Source organism: Scyliorhinus canicula, chromosome 12, assembly GCF_902713615.1.
Source record: "Scyliorhinus canicula chromosome 12, sScyCan1.1, whole genome shotgun sequence".
Lineage (NCBI taxonomy): Eukaryota > Metazoa > Chordata > Chondrichthyes > Carcharhiniformes > Scyliorhinidae > Scyliorhinus > Scyliorhinus canicula.
This window is the reverse complement of record NC_052157.1, coordinates 57587489-57613657: the sequence shown is the minus strand read 5'-3', so window position 1 is coordinate 57613657 and position 26169 is coordinate 57587489. Positions and strand designations below refer to the sequence as shown.

General features: G+C 51.8%; 1 protein-coding gene across 1 annotated transcript in view; it reads left to right on the top strand.

Annotated features, from left to right (window-relative positions):
• Positions 1-14573: 14573 nt before the first annotated feature.
• The window catches only part of LOC119974967 (myelin-associated glycoprotein-like), a 33688-nt gene continuing 22092 nt past the window's right edge, over positions 14574-26169 (top strand). Inside the window, exons 1-6 of the mRNA XM_038814356.1 lie at positions 14574-14592; positions 16138-16212; positions 19244-19609; positions 20745-21044; positions 22446-22718; positions 23340-23615. Of these exons, the coding sequence (XP_038670284.1) occupies positions 16167-16212; positions 19244-19609; positions 20745-21044; positions 22446-22718; positions 23340-23615 (1261 nt within the window). The 5' untranslated portion in view covers positions 14574-14592; positions 16138-16166. The remainder of the gene's footprint in view (positions 14593-16137; positions 16213-19243; positions 19610-20744; positions 21045-22445; positions 22719-23339; positions 23616-26169) is intronic.

Sequence of the window (26169 nt, the reverse complement as noted above, 5' to 3'; positions counted from 1 at the left end):
TACATGAGGGTTCTGTCCGTCCTGTCTTCAGATAGTGACCGGATTCATGGGGATGGGGGTCATTCCAAGGATAGTTCAGGGGGTGCGGTGGGCTACGATGCTTGAAGCAGAGGTGGGGGTCCCCAGTCGGTTGTGGGGCTGGCGGTTGCATAGGTACAAGCGGCCTCTTCTGATTCCTCCCATTCTACCCCTGGGTCGCTGTCCCGGAATGTGTAGTGTAAGCACACATCACCCCTCTTTTAATAGTTAGTTGGGACTGCAGTCTCTCTATCTCACGCAGGCATTTGGTCTGGTCAGTTCCGCAGGCACTATTCTCTTTCCCTGCTTTTTTAAAAATTCATTTAGAGTACCCAATAATGTTTTCTAATTAAGGGGCAATTTAGCATGACCAATCCACCTATCCTGCACATCTTTTGTGTTGTGGGGGTGAAACCCACACAGACACGGGGAGAATGTGCAAACTCCTCACGGACAGTGACCCAAAGCCGTGATTCGAACCCGGGTCCTCAGCGCCGTAGGCAGCAATGCTAACCACTGTGCCACCGTCCTGCCCCTCTTTCCCTGCTTGATGTAAGACTTTTACTGCAGCCTGCAGGTTGCTGCATTTCAATTTTAATGCTTCCAATTGTGCTCGCGCATTGTCTTTGTCACGAATGGTGTGCTGTCGCTTTTGCTTAGCCTTGTACTGAGCCTGATACGGGTTCATTTTTGTATGGTTGAGCCGGTATCTCTCCTCCCTCTGTGCTATGTCGGCTTCTAATTGGTGAATGCGTGTGGTGGCTCCCATCATGTCTTGCTGTAATTGTGTGATCTGGGTATCTCTCGCTTGTTTCATGTGGTTTAATTGTTCATCTTTATTCTCCTTTAATTGGGTTATTTGAGCTTCTCTGTCCCATTTAATTCTAACTATCTTCCTCTCACTTCCACACAATTGTTGCAGGCAGCTTGCGGTCACAATCGCCTTACTTAGTTTGGACGCCCTCTTTGAACGCTGTAGTAATCCACGGGAGGCAGGAGTTCCGTCACCACATCAATATTTATTTGCAATAACGATATTACAGGAGCAGCTACAAACAGTGCTGCTAGCAGTCCAGTCAACTAAAGACTGGCTCACAAAGCCTACACAGGTGATTATATGGGCCCCCTCAATGAGCTATCATTGAGGGAGCTCATACTCCAATTGGCCAACCAATAAAGCCAATTGGAGTTAATTACACCCAAGGTCCGAGGAATTCCTGCCAGCTGGCATTCCTCTGAGCTTCTTCCTGCTCCTCATGTCTGGGTCTGTCACCTCTGTGTCGTCCGCCGGGTCGTTCTCCGAAGTGGGTGAGGTGTACCTTACAGGTTCCCGTCTTTTCCTTGACGACCTCCTTGGAAGTTGTTCTTCCTCCTCCTCGGGGATAGGTGTCGCGGCGGCCTCGTCGAGTGTGTCCATCTCCGACTCTGATGACTGGATGACGGGGTCTGGAGAAATTGCTCGGGGCTGGGTTGTGGGTATCCTTTCCGTCTGGGCTATCCCAGCTTGAGGCGGTCCTGCTTCGCCTGCCTCCAGGTGTGGTTCCGCTGCCCTTATTTGGTCCAGGTGTTTCTTCAGCATCTTACCTCCTATTGAAACCTCATAGGATATGGGCCCTGTTTGGGACTCTACCGTGCCTTTGACTCACGTTGGTCCATTCCCATAATTCTTGACCCAAAACGATGCCCCCACCTGGAAATGTCTCTGCTGCCGACTATTATCATGCCCCCTGTGTTGGGCCTCCTGTTGTTTCTCCACTTTCCCCGTTAAATTTGGGAAAAGGAGACTCAGCCTCGTTCGCAGCCGCCTTCCCATTAAGAGTTCAGCTGGCCCAAACATTTCTGCTTCGGATCCCTGATCCGATGCCGGGGTGTCACCCCACTGTACCCATTTGGACCATTTGCTACTCAAATATCTACGGAGGACTTCCTCCCACTCGCCATGACTGGTCATTCATATTTTGAAATGTGGGGTCTGCCGCGGGGCATTGGGAACTGATTGGGGTAGGGGGTCCTGTTTACACTAAATTCCCTCCTATAGAGTATTCCCAATTCTCTTGGCTATCCTAATGCTAAATACAGTTTGTAACCCTCGTGTTCCAGACACCTAGTTTGTGCCCCAATTTTACTGATCGAAATCTGTATTAGTCCTTCACTCACTTAAGACCATGTGTCAGGTGGGGCATTTGCCCTCTTAATTCAGGTTCAGACGGAGTATTTGAAAAAACGGGTTGATGCGTCCGACTTCGGAGCAACCTATCACTTCTTATCGAAAGACCATCTGGGGTGCCAAATATTGTATCTGTAAAACCTAGATACTTTCGAGCAGTTCAAAGGTTTACCGAGGTGTGTTTATTAATGAGGAGAACAAACCACAAACACAAGTTCAAATTCAATAATATTTATTTAACATATTTAACTCTTAAATTGGCCACAAAATACAATAGAGGTACCCAAGATCAGTGTATCCTGCATGCAGAGATGGCTTGGTAGGCTTTGGATCTGATCACTGTGTTCCTCTGGTCTGTCTTCACGAAGTTGGTTCTCCCTGGCAGTCTCTTCATTCTTTCCTTCCTTCTTTATTCTGTTCCTCTCTTCTCTGGTCTGGTCAAGGTCACCTCCCACGCGGAGTCTTCGCTGCCGAGGGGTCTGGGGTGTCCCCCTTTTGTCCCCCTTTGGCGTCGCGGTCATTTCCCACTTCCTGTTGCCTTTTGCCATTGGGGTTTCCAAAGGGAATTTTAGTGTCCAATGATCCGATTTTTGTTGTGCTTGTTGTTGAAGTTGGTGCCTTTGGTACGCCTCTTGTTGTTGTCTTTGTTGTTGTTTTCGAATATTTTGTTGTGTTTGTTGCATTCAATGACCACACCAGGTGGAGAATTTGAGTCTTTCACAAAGTTACTTGTGTCAGTGTCCTTTGTGGCATCTGCTGTTTCATTGAGTGTTTCGTCTCTGATTCCTCGGTGCTCCCTGTCTGGAGTTATGTCCGGTGCACTTGAATCATCTTTGGTTCATCGATGCTCCCCGTCTAGAGTCCTTTCTGGTTCACCTGAATCAGATTTGGTTTCTTGACACACCCTGTCTGGAGTCATTTCAGGTTCACTTGAATCATCTGAGGTGTCACTTGAATCATCTGGGGTGTCTTGATGCTCCCCGTCCGGAGTCAAAACGTTCAGGAATGCATTTTCTTGTGGAGAGGCTCGAGTGGATGAGGTTTGAATTAACATGGTGTCACTGGAGTCACTAATAACCTCATTTTGATTGTTGAGTGCCTCTGTGCATACTACCTGAAGTATGTCAGTCTCGCTGAGATGTCGCACGTCTTGTATGGGAATTGTGAAGCCTTTGTCACTTGTCGCACATACAGTGGGTAGACCTTCAGTGTCTTCTTGTCGGTTAGATGAGCTGGGTAGACTGTCAGAGTCTTCTGGTGGCTCAAATAATCTGGGAAGACTGTCATAGTCTTTCTGTTGTTCACGTGAGCGTGATAGACTGTCATAGTCATCTTGCTGTGCACTTGAGCGTGGCAGACTTGCATTGTCTGCTGCTGGTTGCTCAGATAAGGCTGCTAGACCATCATGGTCTTGTTCATGCAAGGACTGCGCTCTGGAGTCTTGTGTTGCTTCCTTCATGGAGTCTGTCAACGAGCTCGCTGTGGAGGCTTGTACCACTCTCTCTGTGGAGTCTTGCAGAATTCCCTGTGTGGAATCGTGCATTGGTCTCGCTGTGGTGTCTTTCATCACTTTCTGTGTGGAGACGTGCAGTTGTCTCACTGTGGAGTCTGTCATCGCTTTCTGTGCAGAGTCGGGGACTCTGTGACGCATGGACCACTATCTGTGTGGAGTCAGGGATTCTTCGTGGTGCATGGTGCACTGTTCGTGGTGCATGGACCACTGGTTTGGTGTCAGGCCGCTCTCTGTGGGTTGGACCTCTCTCTGTCTCTTGGCGTCAGGCCGCTCTCTGTGGGTTGGACCTCTCTCTGTCTCTTGGTATCAGGCCGCTCTCTGTGGGCTTGTACCGCTCTCTGTCTCTTGGCGTCAGGCCGCTCTCTGTGGGCCTGTACCGCTCTCTGATTCTTGGCATCAGGCCGCAGCAGAATCCTGTACTTCTGGGTTAGGATGTCATCTATGCTGAGCTGAGGATCCTCAAATCCGAAGAACCCGTCCATGTCTGTGTCGGATTCTTCACTGTACAACACGTCTCGTTGCTGTTCGGATTTGGTACTGAGGTCGCCACATCCAATGATGAAATCATCTTCCGAGTCATAGTCTTCAAGGACCATGTTGTCACTTTTTGCGTCGGAGCTGTTACTGTGCTCGCGATGTCCAAAGAAGAAATCAACGTCTGAGTCGTAGTCTTCAAGGACTAAATCATTTCTTTGGACGGTGCTGACTGCTTGTTGCAGGGTTCTGCGGAGGTTACTTTCAGCTACTGGTCGAAGTTCAGGCATTGTGCTGTTGTTCCAGGTGAAAGAATTAGCATGGTTAGCATAAATGCTTCACAGCTCCAGGGTCCCAGGTTCAGTTCCCGGCTGGGTCACTGTCTGTGCGGAGTCTGCACGTCCTCCCCGTGTGTGCATGGGTTTCCTCCGGGTGCTCCGGTTTCCTCCCACAGTCCAAAGATGTGCGGGTTAGGTGGATTGGCCATGCTAAATTGCCCGTAGTGTCCTAAAAAGTAAGGTTAAGGGGGGGCGGGTTGTTGAGTTACGGGTATAGGGTGGATACGTGGGTTTGAGTAGGGTGATCATTGCTCGGCACAACCTCAAGGGCCGAAGGGCCTGTTCTGTGCTGTACTGTTCTATGTTCTATGTTCTAATTGTGTTTTCCATTTTAACTTTTTTTTCACTGTTTTGGGACATTTCCCCATTAAATGGGCATGGTCCGGGGCCTCTGACATCATGACGCTTGTGACATAGAGCGTAGGAATGGATCGCGCATGTGTAGATCGCTTTTCCTTTACTTTGCGCTCTTTTTGCAACCGCGCATGCGCAGCTTCTCGTGCTTGCGCAAAATACTGTTTTGCCTGTTCGCGTCTTCTAGGCAACTGTGCATGTGCAGCTCCTTTCTCAAGATGGCTACCAATCAAAACTGCCGTTTTTTGCATTTGCAGGCCTACCTTCACCTCGTGGTGAGTATTGGCGCCTCTTTTCCCGTTCTCTCTTGTGTTTCCCTCGCGGTATCTTTGAAACTTTTCCAATACTGTCTGGAAGTCTCTCTTGTCTTGCCCTTTGGAGTACTTGAAGGTCTTGAAGATTTCTGCTGCACTTGCACCCCAATAGTGAGCAGAAGCTTTATTTTCTCTGCTTCCGCCACGCCATCTAGGTCGGACGCTACCAGGTAAATGTCAAATCTCTGCCTGAACACACGCCAGTTTGCACTGAGATTGCCGTGGTACCTGAGCTGCTGTGGAACCGGAATCTCGAACATCTTGCCTGGGTGCTGTTGCTGGTAGTCACGGATTTGTTGAGTTGAACTATAGAGATTCAACAGGGCACTCCTGGAACCATGTTGTGTTATGCTTCTTCATGTAACATAAGCTGCTTCCTTGATGTATACTCTGACAAAGGAAGGTTCAGACTTGGAGATAGGTTTAACACATTTATTGAACAGTTATCAATTCTCCTACTTAAGTTCGACTCTCCTGCTAATCTTGCTATAGTAACTCAAACTAACTAACCAGTCTGCTCTAAGCCATGCGGTGGGTGTGATGCTTCTGATCTGCCCCTGTCTCTCTGAGTGTTGCCTATGGAAAGAGAAAGAGCATATATGCCCTAGTCCTTTTATATGGGTAGCCCCCTTGCGGTAGTGTCACCTCTGGGTATCTTGACTGCTCATTGGTCATGTCCTATCTTACTGACCTATTGGTTGAATGTCTGTGTGTCATGATGTCTCTGATGCTTCCTCTAGTGTTTACTCAGTCCTAGTGTATCTACATTAACCCCTTGTGTATTTACAGTGATGCATATCACCACACCAATCACCACCCGTTATTGGGCAGGGCACAACCTTCTGGGCCAATTCATCGGCTGCCACTCAAATCAATCAAACTGAGTCCCTGTCATTGGAGTTGGACAGTCCACAACTCCGGTTTGAACCAGCACAGATCAACACAGTGGTCTCACCTGCTGCAGATATCTTCTGTACGAATTAAAGGCATAGGCTGCCTTAAAGATGCATTTCTATAAACCATATATGGATCAAGACTGCAACGGCAAAAATAAAAGAAATAGCAAATAAGGGTGTTATGATGCCCTTGGAAGTAAGGGAGTGTGGACAATCCGATTCCTATTAACTCGTAAAGAGTGTAGACTTCCCTGGTAATTCGGGGCAGAGCTTCACCCTGAACAGAGGAGGTTCCACAATATGAAAACCCCAGCCTACGTGCAGGTCGGGAATGGTGACCTATCGGGACATGGGCGTTTAGTCAAGTATCCTAATAAATCTCTTGGTTATATCCTGCAACAACACCTCCTCCACAATAGTCCTCAATACGGGGGCCCCACAAGGCTGCGTACTTAGCTCCGTAGTCTACTCCCTGTACACACACGACTACGTGGCAAAATCTGGTCCCAACTCCATCTACAAGTTTGCTGACGATATGTCCATAGTGGGCCGGATCTCTAATGACGACGAGTCCGAATACAGGAGGGAGATAGAGAACCTAGTGGAGTGGTGCAGCGACAACAATCTATCTCTCAATGCCAGCAAAACTAAAGAGCTGGTCATTGACTCAGGAAACAAAGTACTGTACACATCCCTGTCAGCATCAACAGGGCCGAAGTGGAGATGGTTAGCAGTTTCAAATTCCGAGGGTTACACATCTCCAAAAATCTGTCCTGGTCCACTCACGTCGATGCTACCACCAAGAAAGCACAACAGCGCCTATATTTCCTCAGGAAACTAAGGAAATTCAGCATGTCCATATTAACTGCTACCAACATTTACAGATGCACCATAGAAAGCATCCTATCGGGCTGCATCACAGCCTGGTATGGCAAATGCTTAGCCCAGGACGGCAAGAAACTTCAGAGAGTCATGAACACAGCCCAGTCCATCACACAAACCTGCCTCCCATCCATTGACTCCATCTACACCTTCCGCTGCCGGGGGAAAGCGGGCAGCATAATCAAAGCCCCCTCCCACCTGGTTTTCTCACTCTTCCAACTTCTTCCATCGGGCAGGAGATACAAAAGTCTGAGAACACGCACCAACAGACTCAAAAACAGCTTCTTCCCCGCTGTTACCAGACTCCTAAATGACCCTCTTATGGAATGACCTCATTAACACTACACCCCTGCATGCTTCATCCGATGCCAATGCTTATGTAGTTACATTGTGTACCTTGTGTTGCCCTATTATGTATTTTCTTTTACTTTCTTTTCATGTACTTAATGATCTGTTGAGCTGCTCGCAGAAAAATACTTTTCACTGTAGCTCGGTACACGTGACAATTAACAAATCCAATCCAATCCAACCGTACATCAGGAATCAAGGGTTTCTTGGAAGATAGTGTGCCCACAATCTCGACCACCACGTCCTGTAATATCTTAGGATGCAACCCATCAGGTCCAGTTGACTTATCAGTCTTTAGCCCTGTTAGATTCCCAATATTTTTCTCTCGTGGTAGTCATTGTATTTATTTCCCCCCACCCCTCTTTTTTCTGCCCCTTGATTACTTAGAATTTTTGGAACATTATAAGTGTCTTCCACCGTGAAACTGATGCAAAGTATTCATTTAACTCCTCTGCCGTTTTCCGGTTCCTCATTATTATTTCCTCAGTCTCATTCGGTCAGGGGCCCTGATTCATTTTGGCTTCCCCTTCCCTTTTATATATTTGAAGAAGCTTACTGTCTGTTTTCACATGACTCTCTAGATTACTGGCATTTCCTGGCAGGTGGGGGGAGGCACTGGATGGATAGAACACAGAACAGAGAACATACAGTGCAGAAGGAGGCCATTCGGCCCATCGTGTCTGCACCAACCCACTTAAGCCCTCACTTCCACCCTATCCCCGTAACCCAATAACCCCTCCGAACCTTTTGTGGACACTAAGGGCAATTTAGCATGGCCAATCCACCTAACCTGCACGTCTTTGGACCGTGGGAGGAAACGGAAGCACCCGGAGGAAACCCACGCAGACACGGGGAGAACGTGACCCAGCGGAGAATCGAACCTGGGACCCTGGCGCTGTGAAGCCACAGTGCTAGCCACCTGTGCTAGCCACCATGATGAACAAATGAACGATTTATTTAAGTAAGAATGTACACAGCGCTGGAAAGCTGTTGTGTTCCAACACTCCAAATTCCCAACTTGAACGGGAACCCCCACTCAGCCCACCCCAGGCATTCCAGCCTGCCTTAGACGATTGGGTCACATGATCATCCTGGGTTTTGCCCCTTAAAGGGGCTAACTACCACATTTACCCTCAGTTTATCTTTTCCCTCTATTTTCTTTTGGGGCATCTTTTGGTGGTTTGCAAAATGTTCCCAGTTCCCTGGCTTGCCACTACTCTTTGCCAAATTATATGTTTTTTTCTCTCAGTTTAATATTGTCCTTCACTTCCTTGGTTAGCCATGGTTGATTCATCCCCTTCCCAGAATCTTCCTTCTTAACTGGGAATATCTTTGTCCTGAGTAGTGGGGCTGGATTCTCCGCTGGTGGGATTCTCCGTTGCACCAGCAGTGCACCCAAGCCTAGGAAACCCCATAGGCCAGCTGACGGGACAGAGAATCCTGCTTCCGGCCAGGGCACGCCGCACCAGAATTCCACCCATTAACTATTTTCAGGAACGTCTGCCATTGCTGATCAACCGCCGTCCCGGCTAAAGTCCTTCCCCATCCACCCCAGCCAACTCTGCCCTCACTCTTCTGTAATTACCCTTATTCACATGAAGCAGATTTGTTTCTGACCCAAGTTTCTTACTTGCAGGTTGAATGCTAAATTCTACTATGTTATGGTAACTGTTTCCGCAGATATCTTTTACTCTGAGATGGTTCACTAAACCTGCCTTGCTGCACATTAGCAGATCCAAAATAGCCTGATCGGTCATCAAATCCATGACACCTTGTTCTTGGAAACTTAATTCTCTCTCTTGGTTACCTCAGCCAATTTGATTTTCCCAATCTACGGGGTGGCATGGTAGCACAGTGCTTAGCACTGTTGCTTCACAGTGCCAGGGTCTTGGGTTCAATTCCCGCTTGGGTCACTGTCTGTGCGGGGTCTGCATGTTCACCCGGTGTCTACCTGGGTTTCCTCCGGGTGCTCCAGTTTGCTCCCACAAGTCCCGAAAGACGTGCTATTCGGTGAATTGGGCATTCTGAATTCTCCCTCTGTGGACCAGAACAGGCACCGGAGTGTGGCGACTGGGGGATTTTCATAGTAACTTAATTGCGGTGTCAATGTAAGCCTACTTGTGAGACAAATAAAGATTATTATTATTACTACATGACGATTAAAAGTCCTCCTTGATTAATGTACTGCCTTTTTTACAAGCTCTCAGTATTTCCTGATTTATTCTCCATCCAGTATGGCTACTGTTTGGGGGCCTCCACTGTTGGATGGCCGAAGGGCCTGTTCCTGTGCCGTATAATAATGCCACCAGTGTCTTCTTCCCCTCTTCACTCCACCAAGATGGATTCTACATCTTCCGATCTAAGATTATTGTGGATTTAAGTTGCAGTATAAAGGGATGCAATGCAGAAGAACATGGGTTGACCACAATTATCAAGTGAGATTTATTATAGGGATCTGAAATGTACAAGGGCTTGAAGGAGACTAAGGCGAAAGACCGTGAAGGGGCCAGGTGATGTTCAGGACTATCATGTGAATAAAGAGACCAAGAAATATCACAACAGCAACATACATGTAGAATATGGATAATTTCTTGCATTCGAACTTATTCCATCACAGATTAACAAAGCTGCCCCACCACCCTTTTCATCTCACAAAAAGTCACATTCCCATCAATATTCCGTTCCCACCTTTGTTCTGCTTCTCACCAGCTCTCTATAACGTAGAAAAGCTCATACCCAATAACCTTGTTGCATTACAGTAATGCATTTATTTTGTGCCAGTCAGTACTGAGGGAGCGCTGCACTATCAGAGGGCCGGTACTGAGGGAGTGCTGCACTGTCAGAGGGTCAGTACTGAGGGAGTGCTGCACTGTCAGAGAGTCAGCACTGAGGGAGCGCTGCACCGTCGGAGGGTCGGTATTGAGGGAGTGCTGCACTGTCAGAGGGTCAGTACTGAGAAAGTGCTGCACTGCCGGGGGGTCGGTATTGAGGGAGTGCTGCACTGTCAGAGGGTCAGTACGGAGGGAGTGCTGCATTGTCAAAGGGTCATTACTGAGGGAGTGCTGCACTGTCAGAGAGTCAGTACTGAGAATGTACTGCACTGCCGGGGGGTCGGTATTGAGGGAGTGCTGCACTGTCAGAGGATCAGTACTGAGGGAGTGCTGCATTGTCAAAGCGTCAGTACTGAGGGAGTGCTTCACTGTCAGAGGGTCAGTACTGAGGGAGTGCTGCACTGTCAAAGGATCAGTACTGAGGGAGTGCTGCACTGTCAGAGGGTCAGTACTGAGGGAGTGCTGCACTGTCGGAGGGTCAGTACTGAAGGAGTGCTGCACTGACAGAGGGTCAGCACTGAGGGAGTGCTGCACTGTCAGAGGGTCAGTACTCAGGGAGTGCTGCACTGTCAGAGGGTCAGTACTGAGAGAGTGCTGCACTGTCAGAGGGTCAGTACTGAGGGAGTGCTGCACTGTCAGAGGGTCAGTACTGAGGGAGTGCTGCACTGTCAGAGGGTCAGTACTGAGGGAGTGCTGCACTGTCAGAGGGTCAGTACTGAGGGAGTGCTGCACTGTCAGAGGGTCAGTACTGAGGGTGTTCTGCACTGTCAGAGGGTCGGTACTGAGGGAGTGCTGCACTGACAGAGGGTCAGTACTGAGGGAGTTCTGCACTGTCAGAGGGTCAGTACTGAGGGAGTGCTGCACTGTCAGAGGGTCAGTACTGAGGGAGTGCAGCACTGTCAGAGGGTCAGTACTGAGGGAGTGCTGCACTGTCAGAGGGTCAGTACTGAGGGAGTGCTGCATTGTCAAAGCGTCAGTACTGAGGGAGTGCTTCACTGTCAGAGGGTCAGTACTGAGGGAGTGCTGCACTGTCAGAGGGTCAGTACTGAGGGAGTGCTGCACTGTCAGAGGGTCAGTACTGAGGGAGTGCTGCACTGTCAGAGGGTCAGTACTGAGGGAGTGCTGCACTGTCAGAGGGTCAGTACTGAGGGAGTGCTGCACTGTCGGAGGGTCAGTACTGAAGGAGTGCTGCACTGTCAGAGGGTCAGCACTGAGGGAGTGCTGCACTGTCAGAGGGTCAGCACTGAGGGAGTGCTGTACTGTCAGAGGGTCAGCAGTGAGGGAGTGCTGCACTGTCAGAGGGTCAGTACTGAGGGAGTGCTGCACTGTCAGAGTGGGTCAGTACTAAGGGAGTGCTACACTGTCAGACGGTCAGTACTGAGAGAGTGCTGCACTGCGAGAGTGTCAGCACTGAGGGAGTGCTGCACTGTCAGAGGGTCAGTACTGAGGGAGTGCTGCACTATCAGAGGGTCAGTACTGAGGGAGTGCTGCACTGTCAGAGGGTCAGTACTGAGGGAGTGCTGCACTGTCAAAGGGTCAGTACTGAGGGAGTGCTGCACTGTCGGAGGGTCGGTATTGAGGGAGTGCTGCACTGTCAGAGGGTCAGTACTGAGATTGTGCTGCACTTCCGGGGGGGTCGGTATTGAGGGAGTGCTGCACTGTCAGAGGGTCAGTACTGAGGGAGTGCTGCATTGTCAAAGCGTCAGTACTGAGGGAGTGCTTCACTGTCAGAGGGTCAGTACTGAGGGAGTGCTGCACTGTCAGAGGATCAGTACTGAGGGAGTGCTGCACTGTCAGACGGTCAGTACTGAGGGAGTGCTGCACTGTCAGAGGGTCAGTACTGAGGGAGTGCTGCACTGTCGGAGGGTCAGTACTGAGGGAGTGCTGCACTGTCGGAGGGTCAGTACTGAAGGAGTGCTGCACTGTCAGAGGGTCAGTACTCAGGGAGTGCTGCACTGTCAGAGAGTCAGTGCCAAGGGAGTGCTGCACTGTCAGAGTGGGTCAGTACAAAGGGAGTGCTGCACTGTCAGAGAGTCAGCACTGAGGGAGCGCTGCACCGTCGGAGGGTCGGTATTGAGGGAGTGCTGCACTGTCAGAGGGTCAGTACTGAGAAAGTGCTGCACTGCCGGGGGGTCGATATTGAGGGAGTGCTGCACTGTCAGAGGGTCAGTACGGAGGGAGTGCTGCATTGTCAAAGGGTCAGTACTGAGGGAGTGCTTCACTGTCAGAGGGTCAGTACTGAGGGAGTGCTGCACTGTCAGAGGATCAGTACTGAGGGAGTGCTGCACTGTCAGAGGGTCAGTACTGAGGGAGTGCTGCACTGTCGGAGGGTCGGTATTGAGAGAGTGCTGCACTGTCAGAGGGTCAGTACTGAGAATGTGCTGCACTGCCGGGGGGTCGGTATTGAGGGAGTGCTGCACTGTCAGAGGATCAGTACTGAAGGAGTGCTGCATTGTCAAAGCGTCAGTACTGAGGGAGTGCTTCACTGTCAGAGGGTCAGTACTGAGGGAGTGCTGCACTGTCAGAGGATCAGTACTGAGGGAGTGCTGCACTGTCAGAGGGTCAGTACTGAGGGAGTGCTGCACTGTCAGAGGGTCAGTACTGAGGGAGTGCTGCACTGTCGGAGGGTCAGTGCCAAGGGAGTGCTGCACTGTCAGAGTGGGTCAGTACTAAGGGAGTGCTACACTGTCAGACGGTCAGTACTGAGAGAGTGCTGCACTGTCAGAGGGTCAGTACTGAGGGAGTGCTGCACTGCGAGAGTGTCAGTACTGAGGGAGTGCTGCACTGTCAGAGGGTCAGTACTGAGGGAGTGCTGCACTATCAGAGGGTCAGTACTGAGGGAGTTCTGCTCTGTCAGAGGGTCAGTACTGAGGGAGTGCTGCACTGTCAAAGGGTCAGTACTGAGGGAGTGCTGCACTGTCAGAGGATCAGTACTGAGGGAGTGCTGCACTGTCAGAGGGTCAGTACTGAGGGAGTGCTGCACTGTCAGAGGGTCAGTACTGAGGGAGTGCTGCACTGTCAGAGTGGGTCAGTACTAAGGGAGTGCTACACTGTCAGACGGTCAGTACTGAGAGAGTGCTGCACTGCGAGAGTGTCAGTACTGAGGGAGTGCTGCACTGTCAGAGGGTCAGTACTGAGGGAGTGCTGCACTATCAGAGGGTCAGTACTGAGGGAGTGCTGCACTGTCAGAGGGTCAGTACTGAGGGAGTGCTGCACTGTCAAAGGGTCAGTACTGAGGGAGTGCTGCACTGTCGGAGGGTCGGTATTGAGGGAGTGCTGCACTGTCAGAGGGTCAGTACTGAGAATGTGCTGCACTGCCGGGGGGTCGGTATTGAGGGAGTGCTGCACTGTCAGAGGGTCAGTACTGAGGGAGTGCTGCATTGTCAAAGCGTCAGTACTGAGGGAGTGCTTCACTGTCAGAGGGTCAGTACTGAGGGAGTGCTGCACTGTCAGAGGATCAGTACTGAGGGAGTGCTGCACTGTCAGAGGGTCAGTACTGAGGGAGTGCTGCACTGTCAGAGGGTCAGTACTGAGGGAGTGCTGCACTGTCGGAGGGTCAGTACTGAGGGAGTGCTGCACTGTCGGAGGGTCAGTCCTGAAGGAGTGCTGCACTGTCAGAGGGTCAGCACTGAGGGAGTGCTGCACTGTCAGAGTGGGTCAGTACTAAGGGAGTGCTGCACTGTCAGAGGGTCAGTACTGAGGGAGTTCTGCACTGTCAGAGGGTCGGTACTGAGGGAGTGCTGCACTGACAGAGGGTCAGTACTGAGGGAGTTCTGCACTGTCAGAGGGTCAGTACTGAGGGAGTGCTGCACTGTCAGAGGGTCAGTACTGAGGGAGTGCTGCACTGTCAGAGGGTCAGTACTGAGGGAGTTCTGCACTGTCAGAGGGTCGGTACTGAGGGAGTGCTGCACTGACAGAGGGTCAGTACTGAGGGAGTTCTGCACTGTCAGAGGGTCAGTACTGAGGGAGTGCTGCACTGCCGGGGGGTCAGTACTGAGGGAGTGCTGCACTGTCAGAGAGTCAGTGCCAAGGGAGTGCTGCACTGTCAGAGGGTCAGTACTGAGGGAGTGCTGCACTGTCAGAGGGTCAGTACTGAGGGAGTGCTGCACTGTCAGAGGGTCAGTACTGAGGGAGTGCAGCACTGTCAGAGGGTCAGTACTGAGGGAGTGCTGCACTGTCAGAGGGTCAGTACTGAGGGAGTGCTGCACTGTCAGCGGGTCAGTACTAAGGGAGTGCTGCACTGCGAGTGTGTCAGTACTAAGTGATTTCTGCACTGTCAGTGGGTCAGTACTGATCGAGAGTGACATCCGGGTCAGTTACCACATTGCTGTTGCTGCGACCTTGCTTAAATTTCTGGTGAGTTTCCTATATTACATCAGTGGCGTCCCTTAAAAAAAACCTCTTCATTGGCTTTGAAAGGCTTTGAGACCTCTTGTGAGTTGTGGAAGGGACTGGCGGTGAGGAAATAGTCTCGTTAGTGGCCTGGATGGGAACAGACTCTCGCCATGAACTGGCCTCCCTGTAGCTAATTCCATTTTTCATTTTCAGAGGGACTTATGCAAGACCATTTCTTGCAGAGGGTGATGTGCAGCATCAGCAGTGAGCTCAGCATCCTGTCTCTGTGCGTGCAAAGTCAACTGCCCCCACCCCTCCCCAACCAGCCTCACAGAAGCAGCTGCTAGTCTGGTCAGAGATCTCGGTCGCTTCTCGAGTACATTCAGACGTTCTCCATCATCTTTTAAATACGACGACTCACTTCACTGCAGCAGGCTCAGCAGGATCTGGACTGTGTGTTAAGTGGCAGAATTTACATATCTGTCCTGGGAGTGTCTGATGGGGCAATGTAGAGGGAGCTTTACTCTGTATCTAACCCCGTGCTGTACCTTTCCTGGGAGTGTTTGATGGGGACAGTGTAGAGGGAGCTTTACTCTGTATCTCAACTCCGTGCTGCATCAGTCCTGGGAGTGTTTGATGGGGACAGTGTAGACGGAGTTTACTCTGTATCTAACCCCGTGCTGTGTCTGTCCTGGGAGTGTTTGATGGGGATAGTGTAGAGGGAGCTTTACTCTATATTTAACCCTGGTCTGTACATGTCCTGGGAGCGTTTGATGTGGACAGTATAGAGGGAGCATAACTCTGCATCTATCCCCATGCAGTACCTGTGCTGGGAGTGTTGACAGGGACAGTGAAGAACGAGCTTTACTCTGTATCTAACCCCGTTCTGTACCTGTTCTGGGAGTGTTTTATGAGGATAGTATAGAGGAAGCTTTATTCTGTATCTAACCCTGTGCTGCACCTGTCCTGGGAGTGTTTAAAGGGGACAGTTTAGAGGGAGCTTTACTCTGTATCTAACCCTGTGCTGTACCTGTCCTGGGAGTGTTTGATGGGGACAGTGTAGAGGGAGCTTTACTCTGTATCTAACCCCGTGCTGTACTGCTCTGGGAGCGTTTGATGTGGACAGTGTAGAGGGAGCTTTACTCTGTATCTAACCCCGTGCTGTACCTGTCCTGGGAGTGTTTGATGGGGACAGTGTAGAGGGAGCTTTACTCTGTATCTAACCCTGTGCTGTACCTCTCCTGGGAGTGTTTGATGTGGACAGTATAGAGGGAGCTTTACTCTGCATCTATCCCCATGCAGTACCTGTGCTGGGTGTGTTGACAGGGACAGTGAAGAACGAGCTTTACTCTGTATCTAACCCCGTGCTGTACCTGTCCTGAGAGTGTTTGATGGGGACAGTGTAGAGGGAGCTTTACTCTGCATCTATCCCCGTGCTGTACCTGTCCTGGGAGTGTTTGATGGGGACAGTGTAGAGGGAGCATACTCTGTATCTAACCCCGTGCTGTACCTGCCCTGTGAGTTTTTGATGGGTGAAATATTCCAATGGTCTCTACCCTTTGCTCATCTCTGAAAGTTTTCTCCGCTCTATCAGTTTTATTCAGGATGTTGTTCAGTTTCTATATTAGATGTCATTGCATCATCATCTGCTTTCATTTCCTTTTCAGTCGCTCCAAGAGGTTCTATTGAGAGAGCAATGTTCCCAGTTGAAATAATCATATTCTTTCTGGTAATGTTGGAAGGTAAGAATGAGGCTCATAGCATTGCGCACTTTTGAAAACGTCTCTGAGACACAAAGCAGTTTCTGCAAAAACTCTGTCTACTGTTTGCATTTATGTAGCACCTTTCACTTAATGCAGCATCCCATGATGCTCCACAGGAGCATAAATCAGTCAGGTAATTGACCCAGACACACATCAGGAGATATTTGGGTCAGGTGACCAATAGCTCGGTCAAAGTGATCGGGTTTAAGGAGTAGATTTAGGAGGAGAGAACGAGAGGATAAGCGTGAGAGAGGGGTACGAAAGAGAGAGAGTGAGAGTGAGAGCAAAAGGGAGAGTGAGAGCGCGTAGGAGAGAGTGCACAAAAGAGAGTGGGAGTGTGAGAGAGGAGCGAGAGAGATCGTAAGAGGGAAAGCGCACGCAAGAGAGGGAGCGAGAGAGGGAGAAAGAGAGAGGTTTAGGGAGGGAATTCCAGAGCTCTGTGCCTCCAGGCAGCTGAAGGCATGGCACCAATGGTGGAGCGATGGGAATCAGGAGATGCTCAAGAGGCCGGAATTGGAGAGAGATGTAAGGACTGGAGTAGGTTGCAGTAGGGATTTGAGGAAGTTGCAGAGATAGGGAGAGTTGTAGGGGCTGGAGAAGATTACAGAGATAAGGGGAGTTGTAGGGGCTCAAGGAGGTTACAGAGATAGGGAGAGTTGTAGGGGCTGGAGGAGGTTACAGAGTTAGAGAGAGTTGTAGGGGCTGGAAGTGGTTTCCAGAGATGGGGAATTATTTTGCAGTGGGCTTTGAAAGCTTTTCCAATCATGTCCCTTTCTGCTCCTCTCTGTTGCACTGACAAATATGATGATCCCTCAACTCCCCACCTCTGCTTCTTTTCCCGATTCTCTACATTCTGTGTCCTCTCTGGTTACTGAGCCTCCTGCTGCTGGGAAAATCTCCTTATCGACTCTATCCAAACACCACCCCTCGTGATTTTGAACATCTCGATTCAATCATCCCATTAAACTTCTCTGCTCCGAGGAGAACGATCCCAGCTTCTTAGTCTTTTCCGCATTAGCTGAAGACTACAGATACTCGGCAACGTTCTGGTAAATCTCCCTCCGCGACCCTCTTTCTGGATTGCACAATCTTCCTGAATTGTATGCGTGGCCCTAAATTGAGACATGCACCTCATTGATATGCTTCACAGGGAGTGTTCCAGTCACATTCCATCAATTAATGGGAGACCTGTGCTAAACGGGTATGGGAGATACCAACCCCGTGCCCACTCAGAACCACCACATTGAGGCTGAGACAGTAGTAGTCCTTCCCTCATCTTGGCCTGCAGTCAAAGAGTAGATTTAACGCTACTCTTCGTCGAAACCAAGATTCAGCTTCCTCGATCACAGGGAGAGTTGGTTTTGACCAGTTCTCCAGCGCCCAGGACTGTCAACACCTGGTGGAAGTTAACAAAGTTAATATTGGATCGGGAAAATCTGCAGGGGTATGAAGGGAAAAAGCCGTTGGGGGGGGGGGGGGGGGGGGGGAGAGGAGTGGTGGAGTGGGGATGAATTGGATAGAGTTGACGAAACTCCATCAGCAGAACAGCCTCCTCATGTTTTGTATCACAATGTCAATCCCTGCAATGTGGATTGGCTGACTAGACCAGCATTTATTGTCCATCCCAAAATGCCCCTTGGGTATGTGGCGGAGGTCACCTACTTGAATCACGATGTCAATCCCAGCAATGTGGCGTGGCTGACCAGCATTTACTGTCCATCCCTAAATGCCCCTTGGGTATGTGGCGGAGGTCACCTACTTGAATCGTTGCTGTCACATGTGGTGTAGGTACACCCACTGTGCTGTTTGGGAGGGAGTTCCAGGATCTTGACCCAACGACAGTGAAGGAACGCAAATATATTTCGAAGTCAGGATGGTGAGTGACTGAGAGGGCAACCTCCAGGTGGTGCCGTGCCCAGATATCTGCTGCCCTTGTCCTTCTAGATGATAGAAGTTGTGGGTTTGGAAGGTGCTGCCTAAGGAACCTCGGTGAGTTGCTGCAGTGCATCTTGTAGACGGCTGCCAATGTGCATTGGTGGTGGAGGGAGCGAACGTTTAAGCTGGTAGATGGGGTGCTGGACACAATGCAATCATTTATGTACACAGTTTTGGTTTCCATATCCCTTGATGACACCACAATTGGAGCACTTTCCACAGTTCCTGTCTCCATATCCCTTGGTTAGACCACATTGGGAGCACAGTGCACAGTTCCGGTCTCCACAGCCCTTAGTGAGACCAAACTTGGAGCACTGTGCACAGTGCCGGTCTCCATATCCCTTGGTTAGACCACATTGGGAGCATGGTACACAGTTCCGGTCTCCACAGCCCTTAGTGAGACCACACTTGGAGCACTGTGCACTGTGCCGGTCTCCATATCCCTTGATTAGGCCACACTGGGAGCACTGTGCACAGTTCCAGTGTCCATATCCCTTAGTTAGACCACACATGGAGCACTGTTCCCAGTTCCAGTCTCCATATCATAAAGGTTCGATGTAGACACTGGATGATCCCAGAACTGAGAGGTTATAACCTTCAGGAAACTCTGAACAGGCGGGGCACTTTGCTCAAGAAAAGTGAAGGCTGAGGGGGTGACCCGATAGACGTCTTTAAAATTTTGAAAGGGGTTTTGATTGGGTCAACATAGAGAAAATGTCTCTACTTGTGTCAGAGAGAGACGAGAACTCGGGACCATCGACATGCGACAGTCACTAATAAATCCAATGGGGAATTCAGGAGAAACTTCCTTTACCCAGAGAGTGGGGAGAATGTGGGACTTGCTCCCACGGGAGAATGGGGAGAATATAAATAGAAGGATATGGTGATGGGGGGGGGGGGGGGGGGGGGGGGAGGTGATGAAGGAGGAACTAAGAGGAGGCTGGTGTGGAACATGAACCCCGACATGGAGTGGATGGGCCGAATGGCCTAGTTATGTACTGTAAACTCTGTGTACGTCAATCTAACCATAGGGGCGTTGTGTCCCTTCTCAGTGTATATTTCTGTCTTGGTCCAGGATCGTGTGGCACAGGCTGGGATATAAATCTGTCCAGAAATCTGACAGGACAAGAAGAATTGTGTGTGGTGATTCCCTGCCGATACCAATTCCCTAATGATGTGCATCCGACACAGTTCGTAGGAATCTGGTTCAAACAACGCAAAGTATCCTCAAAGCAAAGAAGTCCCAAAGCAATTTACAACAGCAGCAGCACTCACCTGGTCACCAGCAGGTATCGAATGGACGGCGGCCTGGATAGACAAGACTGTTCCCTTGTCATCAACGACCTCCACACCTCTGACCATGCTTACTATCAGTTCCAGATCGAGCTGGATGGTCGGTTTAAATTCACCTATGAGAAACTGGTCCACCTACAAGTGTCGGGTCAGTGATCGTCTCTCATACACATTCCTCCTCAGTGTTCGTCCGCTCTCCAGGCCGTTTCGGGGGAGGTAGCCTCATAAGTGGCCCTCCACTCCGTCTCCACGTGCAGAAACTGGGAAATCTTCCCGAAAACCGTAGGGAGGCACGATGACGCGGCAATCTGCACTGCCGCCTCATGGCGCCAGGGGTTAGTGTTCGATTCGGGCTTCAGGTGACTGACAGGGTGGAGTTTGTACGCTCTCCCCGTGTCTGCGTGGGTTTCCTCCGGGTGCCCCGTTTCCTCCCACAGTCCAGCGATGTGCAGGTTAGGTGGATTTGCTTGAACAATGCGCTGGGGTTAGAGGGACCGGGGTGGGGCATGCTGTGGACCGATGTAGAGTGGTATTTCGGGGGGTCAGTACAAACTCAAAAGGGCCGAATGGCCTCCTTCTGCACTGTAGGGATTCTATGGGCTCTGGGGATTGTGTTCGAGGGGGTCGGCATCTCTAGGGCGGTGGTTGATATGTCCACAATGTGACAGGACTGTACTTGCCTGGAGTGTGTCTGGAGCTCTGATTGTGTGGGTCTGCATTTGGCATTCTGCGGGTCTGTGCTTCACAACTGATAGACGTCTATTAACAGGTTGGCTCTTGACAAATCCAGGTTCGGACTATGGAAAATGCTAGGGCCTTTTATAAAGGATGTGATAACTTGACACTTGAAAAATATCAGGATTAGATAAGGTCAACATGGATTTATGAAAGGGAAATAATATTTGACAGACCGACTGGAGTTCTTTTAAGCACATAAGTAGCAGAATAGGTAAGGGAGAACCAGTGGATGTAGTATGTTTGGATTTTCAGAACGCTTTTGATAAAGGCCCACATAAGACTTCAGTGTGCAAAATTAAAGCACATGGGGTAATATAGTGGCATTGACTGAGAATAGCTTGGCAGACAGGAAACAGGGTAGGAATAAATGAGTCTTTTTCAGAATGGCAGGCAGTGACTCGTGTGGTCACAGCCTCAGGATCAGGGGGTCGGCCATTTAGGATTGAGCTGCGTGATTTGTACTGACCCCGATCAAATGTCACAGTGAAAACCTGGAGCAAGCTGATGATATTTCAACCCTAATGAATGCTTTGCTCTTCAATTAGCTTTCAGAGAGATACCCACCATCTCACACATGGAAGAGATGCTGGAAGGAAAGCCAGTGAATCTGATTTGCACCTTTCTCAGTCACTGCGAAGGGACACGAGCAACATTGAGCTGGCTGCTCCCCAAGGACTTTAAACGTTCAACCCCCAAAACGAAGACTGAAAGACGGAACGCGACCTGGGCGTTTACTATTGGCCTGACCTTCACTCCCACCATCAGACACCAGGACAAGCAAATCGGATGTCAAGTTAAATTGTCACGTGCATCATCAAAAGTGGCCATCCGTTTACAGATAGAGCGTAAGGAAATCCTGTCATGGTTCTGGATGGGGCTTTCACTTTAGACAAATCGGGACACTATCTCAGAGAATCGTCCAAGAGATATCACTTCAATAGTTGTTAGGTCACAACAATTAGACAAAAATAGACTCGAACAGTGAACTTTCCATCATAATCTCAGTATCCCTTAATCACCCACCCACCTTCTCCTTGTGTCCCACAAATCCCCACCCACCTTCTCCTCTAACCCTCACCCATACATCCACCTTCTCTCTGTATCCCTCAATCCCACCATCCAACCAACTTCTCCCCATATCCCACCATCCCCCACCCACCCACCTTCTCCCCGTATCCCTCACCCATCCACCCACCTTCTCCCCGTATCCCTCACCCATCCACCCATCTTCACCCTGTATACCTCACCAATCACCCACCTTCTCCTCATATCCCGCACCCATTTACCCACCTTCTTCCCGTATTCCTCACCCACCTTCTCCCCGTATCCATCACCCAATGCCCACCTTCTCCCCGTATCCCTCACCCATCCACCCACCTTCCCCCGTATCCCTCACCCACCACCCACCTTCTCCCCATATCCCTCACCCAATACCCACCTTCTCCCTGTATCCATCACCCAATGCCCACCTTCTCCCTCTATCCCTCACCCACCACCCACCTTCTCCCCGTATCCCTCACCCAATACCCACCTTCTCCCCATATCCCTCACCAGGGGAATAGGGAGGTTTTGATTGGGCGGCCGAGGGACCGAGAGGCTTTCATTGGGCGGCAGGGAAATTGAGATGTTTCTCTTGGGCGACGGTCATTTTTGTGAGATATTTGGACACCGCCGATTCACAGCTAACACTGTCGTTGAATCAACAACCACCTGCATTTATATAGCACCATTCAATTATTAAAGCATCTCCAAGTTACTTTACAGCAGCAGAATGCAGTCAGAATTTGAGCGCGAATCGCAAAATGAGATATCGGGGGAGGTGACAAAATATTGGTCCAACAGGTCAGATTTTAAGGAGAAGATGGAAACGGACAGAAAGAGAGAGAGGAGAAGGCCAAATCTTCCAGCTGTTCAGGGTCTTGCTGATGGAGCATCCCACTGCGGGGTTCCTAGTATTGTGGGGTGGATTTAATGGGAAGTCCCATTGACAGCAGCAGGAAGAGAGGGTACCACCAGCGGTCAACTGGCACCGAGAAACACGCACCGGGAGAGACCAGGGAGCGGGCGAGGAGGGCAGCAGGAGCCAGAGAGGCGGAAGGAGTGACAGAAAGGTTTTGTGTTGGAATTCCAGAGCTTCGGGCCGTTAGAGAGTCAGGAATTGGGAATGTTAATGAGGCCGGATCCGGGAAGGGGTGCAGAGATCTCAGATGTTGCGTGGTGTAACCTGTAACCTTCTCCATTCTCAGACCCACCGAGGCGCCCGCTGATATTGCGCGAGGACAGAGGCTTGGAGTCAGGCCATGAGGGGAGTCGGGCAGCCCTGCTCTGCTCTGTGAACAGCCAGCCAGCCGCCAATCTCACCTGGATCCAAAATGGAGAGCGACTGAACAGCTCCGTCAACTCCAACCAGCTGTGGCTGCTGCTGCCTCATCTGACCTACCGCCAGGAGGGAGAGTATCGTTGTACAGCCTGGAACAAGCATGGCACCAAGACAGCATCGGAAAAAATTACCATCCAGTGTGAGCACTTCAATCACACTGACTGAATTGGGAATATGGAGGAGGAACTGAGGGAGACAATAATGCCTCGAGTCAATATTTATACAGTCTCAGTCTCCAAATCCCTAGGTTAGACCACCCTGGGAGCACTGTACACAGACCCGGTCTCCATATCCCTCATCTGGAGCACACTGGGAGCACTGTGCAGTTCCGATCTTCATATTCCTCGGTTAGACTACACTGGGAGCACTGTGCACAGTTCCAGTCTCCATATCCCTTAGTTAGACCCCACTTAGAGCACTGTGCACAGTTCCAGTCTCCATATCCCTTGGTTAGACCACACTTAGAGCACTGTGCACAGTTCCAGTCTCCATATCCCTTGGTTAGACCACACTTAGAGCACTGTGCACAGTTCCAGTCTCCATATCCCTTAGTTAGACCACACTTAGAGCACTGTGCACAGTTCCAGTCTCCATATCCCTTAGTTAGACCACACTTAGAGCACTGTGCACAGTTCCAGTCTCCATATCCCTTGGTTAGACCACACTTAGAGCACTGCGCACAGTTCCACTTTGGGAAGTGGGTCAATTGGGTTGTAACACTGGGCAACCTCTCCATGAACTTTCCTTCAATTCCTTTCAGACTCTCCCAAGGAGACATCCGTGAGGGTCAGCGGAACCCGGCATGAGATCCGAGAGGGAGACAACGTCACACTCACCTGCTTCAGCAAGAGTAACCCACCGGTCATCAACTATAGCTGGTTCCGCGTGGACGTCAATCGGACCGACTTTGTAGCAAGTGGCAAGTCCCTGAATCTGGGGGTTGTGTCACGGGATGACAATGAAAGCTGGCACTATTGCAGAGCAGAGAATGAGCTGGGTCCCAGCAACTCCTCCCTCTGGCACTTCAACGTTGAATGTAAGTATAACATAGGTGAAGATACTCGGGACATGAGGGGGAGATGGGTTCGGGTCTTCTCGGCCTTTCTGAACACTGTCCAGTACAGGTCAATGTCGCCACCCCACACACATCCAAACCACTGTGACCTGCCGATCAAAACACAAACTCCCACATGCAAATACATCCTCAATGAACCCGAGGCCTCAGTCCCACAACACAACCATCTCAAAGATCTTACTTTTAAAATCACTTCCTGACTCATAAATCCCAAACTGGACAACCCACCCCTACCCTGCGACCCCCCCCCCCCCCCCCAGACCCCCCCCCCCCCCAGTCCCAGCACCCCACCCCACCCCAAACCCCACCCCGACACTGCAACCGCCCCCCCACCCCCACCCCCACCCCCGTCCCAGCATCGCACCCCACCCCAAACCCCACACCGACCGTACCACCCCACCCCAACCCTGCCACCCTACCCCAACCCTGGCACCCTACCCCAGCCCTGCCACCCTCCCCAGTCCCGACATCACACCTCCAAACCACCCCTGCGACCTCCACCCATAACAGCATCCATCCGTTCCACCCCACAAACTTCACCCCCCCCAAACCACCCCTCTAACATTCCTCCTCAACCCGCCCCACCCTTCTAACATCTACCAACCTGCCCCAATCCCTTGAACCTTTCCCAAACCCCTCTACCCCCCAACCCACCCCACCCCTCCTTCCCCAACCCACCCCTCTACACCCCCATTACCCCAACACCCGAAACCACCCCACCCCTCTAACCGTCCCCAAACCCCCCACCCCTCTAACATTCCCCAACCCCCCCAACGCCTCTAAACCTCTCCCAGATCCCCTCCCCCTCTACCCCAACCCACCCCACCCCTCTAACCTTCCCCAACCCCCCAACGCCTTTGAACCTCTCGCAGATCCCCTCCCCCTCTACCCCCAACCTACCCCACCCTCTACCCCAACCCACCCCACAACTTCCAACCCTCCCCACCCCTCTACCCTCAATCCAACCCACCCCACGCCTCTATCCCCCACTCCACCCCACCCAACACCTCTACCCCCACCCCAGCCCAACCCCTCTACCCCCACCCCTCTACCCTCCACCCCAACCCAACCCTCTGCCCCCACACCACCCTACCCCTCTACCCCCACCCCACCCCTCTACCCCCACCCCACCCCACCCTCTACCCCAACCCACCCCACCCCTCTACCCCCAACCCACCCCACCCCTCTACCCCCCACCCCACCCCACCCAACCACTCTTTCCCCACCTCAGCCCACCCCTCTACCCCCACCCCTCTACCCTCCACCCCAACCCAACCCTCTGCCCCCACACCACCCTACCCCTCTACCCCCACCCCACCCCTCTACCCCCACCCTACCCCACCCTCTACCCCAACCCACCCCACCCCTCTACCCCCAACACATCCCACCCTCTACCCCAACCCACCCCACCCCTCTACCCCCACCCCACCCCACCCAACCACTCTATCCCCACCAAAGCCCACCCATCTACCCCCACCCCTCTACCCTCCACCCCAACCCAACCCTCTGCCCCCACACCACCCTACCCCTCTACCCCCACCCTACCCCACCCTCTGCCCCAACCCACCCCACCCTCTACCCCAACCCACCCCACCCCTCTACCCACACCCCAATGCACCCCACCCCTCTACCCCCAACCCCACCCCACCCAACCCCTCTACCCCCACCCCAGCCCACCCCTCTACCCCCACCCCTCTACCCCCCACCCCAACCCAAACCTCTGCCCCCACACCACCCTACCCCTCTACCCCCCACCCCACTCCTCTACCCCCACCCTACCCCACCCCTCTACCGCCCACCCCACCCCACCCTACCCCATCCCCCTACCCACCACCCCACCCCACCCTTCTACCCCCACCCTACCCCACCCCTCTACTCCCCACCCCACCCCTCTACTCCCACCCTACCCCACCCCTCTACCCCCCACCCCACCCCTCTACCCCCACCCTACCCCTCTAACCCCCACCCCACCCCCACCTAACCCACCCCTCTACCCCACCCCACCCCTCTACCCCCACCCTTACCCACCCCTCTACCCCCCAACCCACCTCATCCTACCCAACCCTTCTACCCCCCACCCGACCACACCCCTTTACCCCAGTACCCCCACCACACCACACCCCTCTACCCCACTACCCCACACCCCACCCCTCTATGCTGTACCCCCACCCCACCCCACCACTCAACCACCACCCCACCCTCAACCCTCCACCCCACCCCTACCCCAAACCCCACCCCTCTATCCCACCACCCCCCACCCCACCCCTCTACCCCACCACACCCCACCCCACCCCACTAAACCCACCCCACCCCACCACTCCCCTCTACCCCAACCCACCCCACCCCTCTACCCCCACCCCACCCCACCCAACCACTCTATCCCCACCAAAGCCCACCCATCTACCCCCACCCCTCTACCCTCCACCCCAACCCAACCCTCTGCCCCCACACCATCCTACCCCTCTACCCCCACCCCACCCCTCTATCCCCACCCTACCCCACCCTCTGCCCCAAC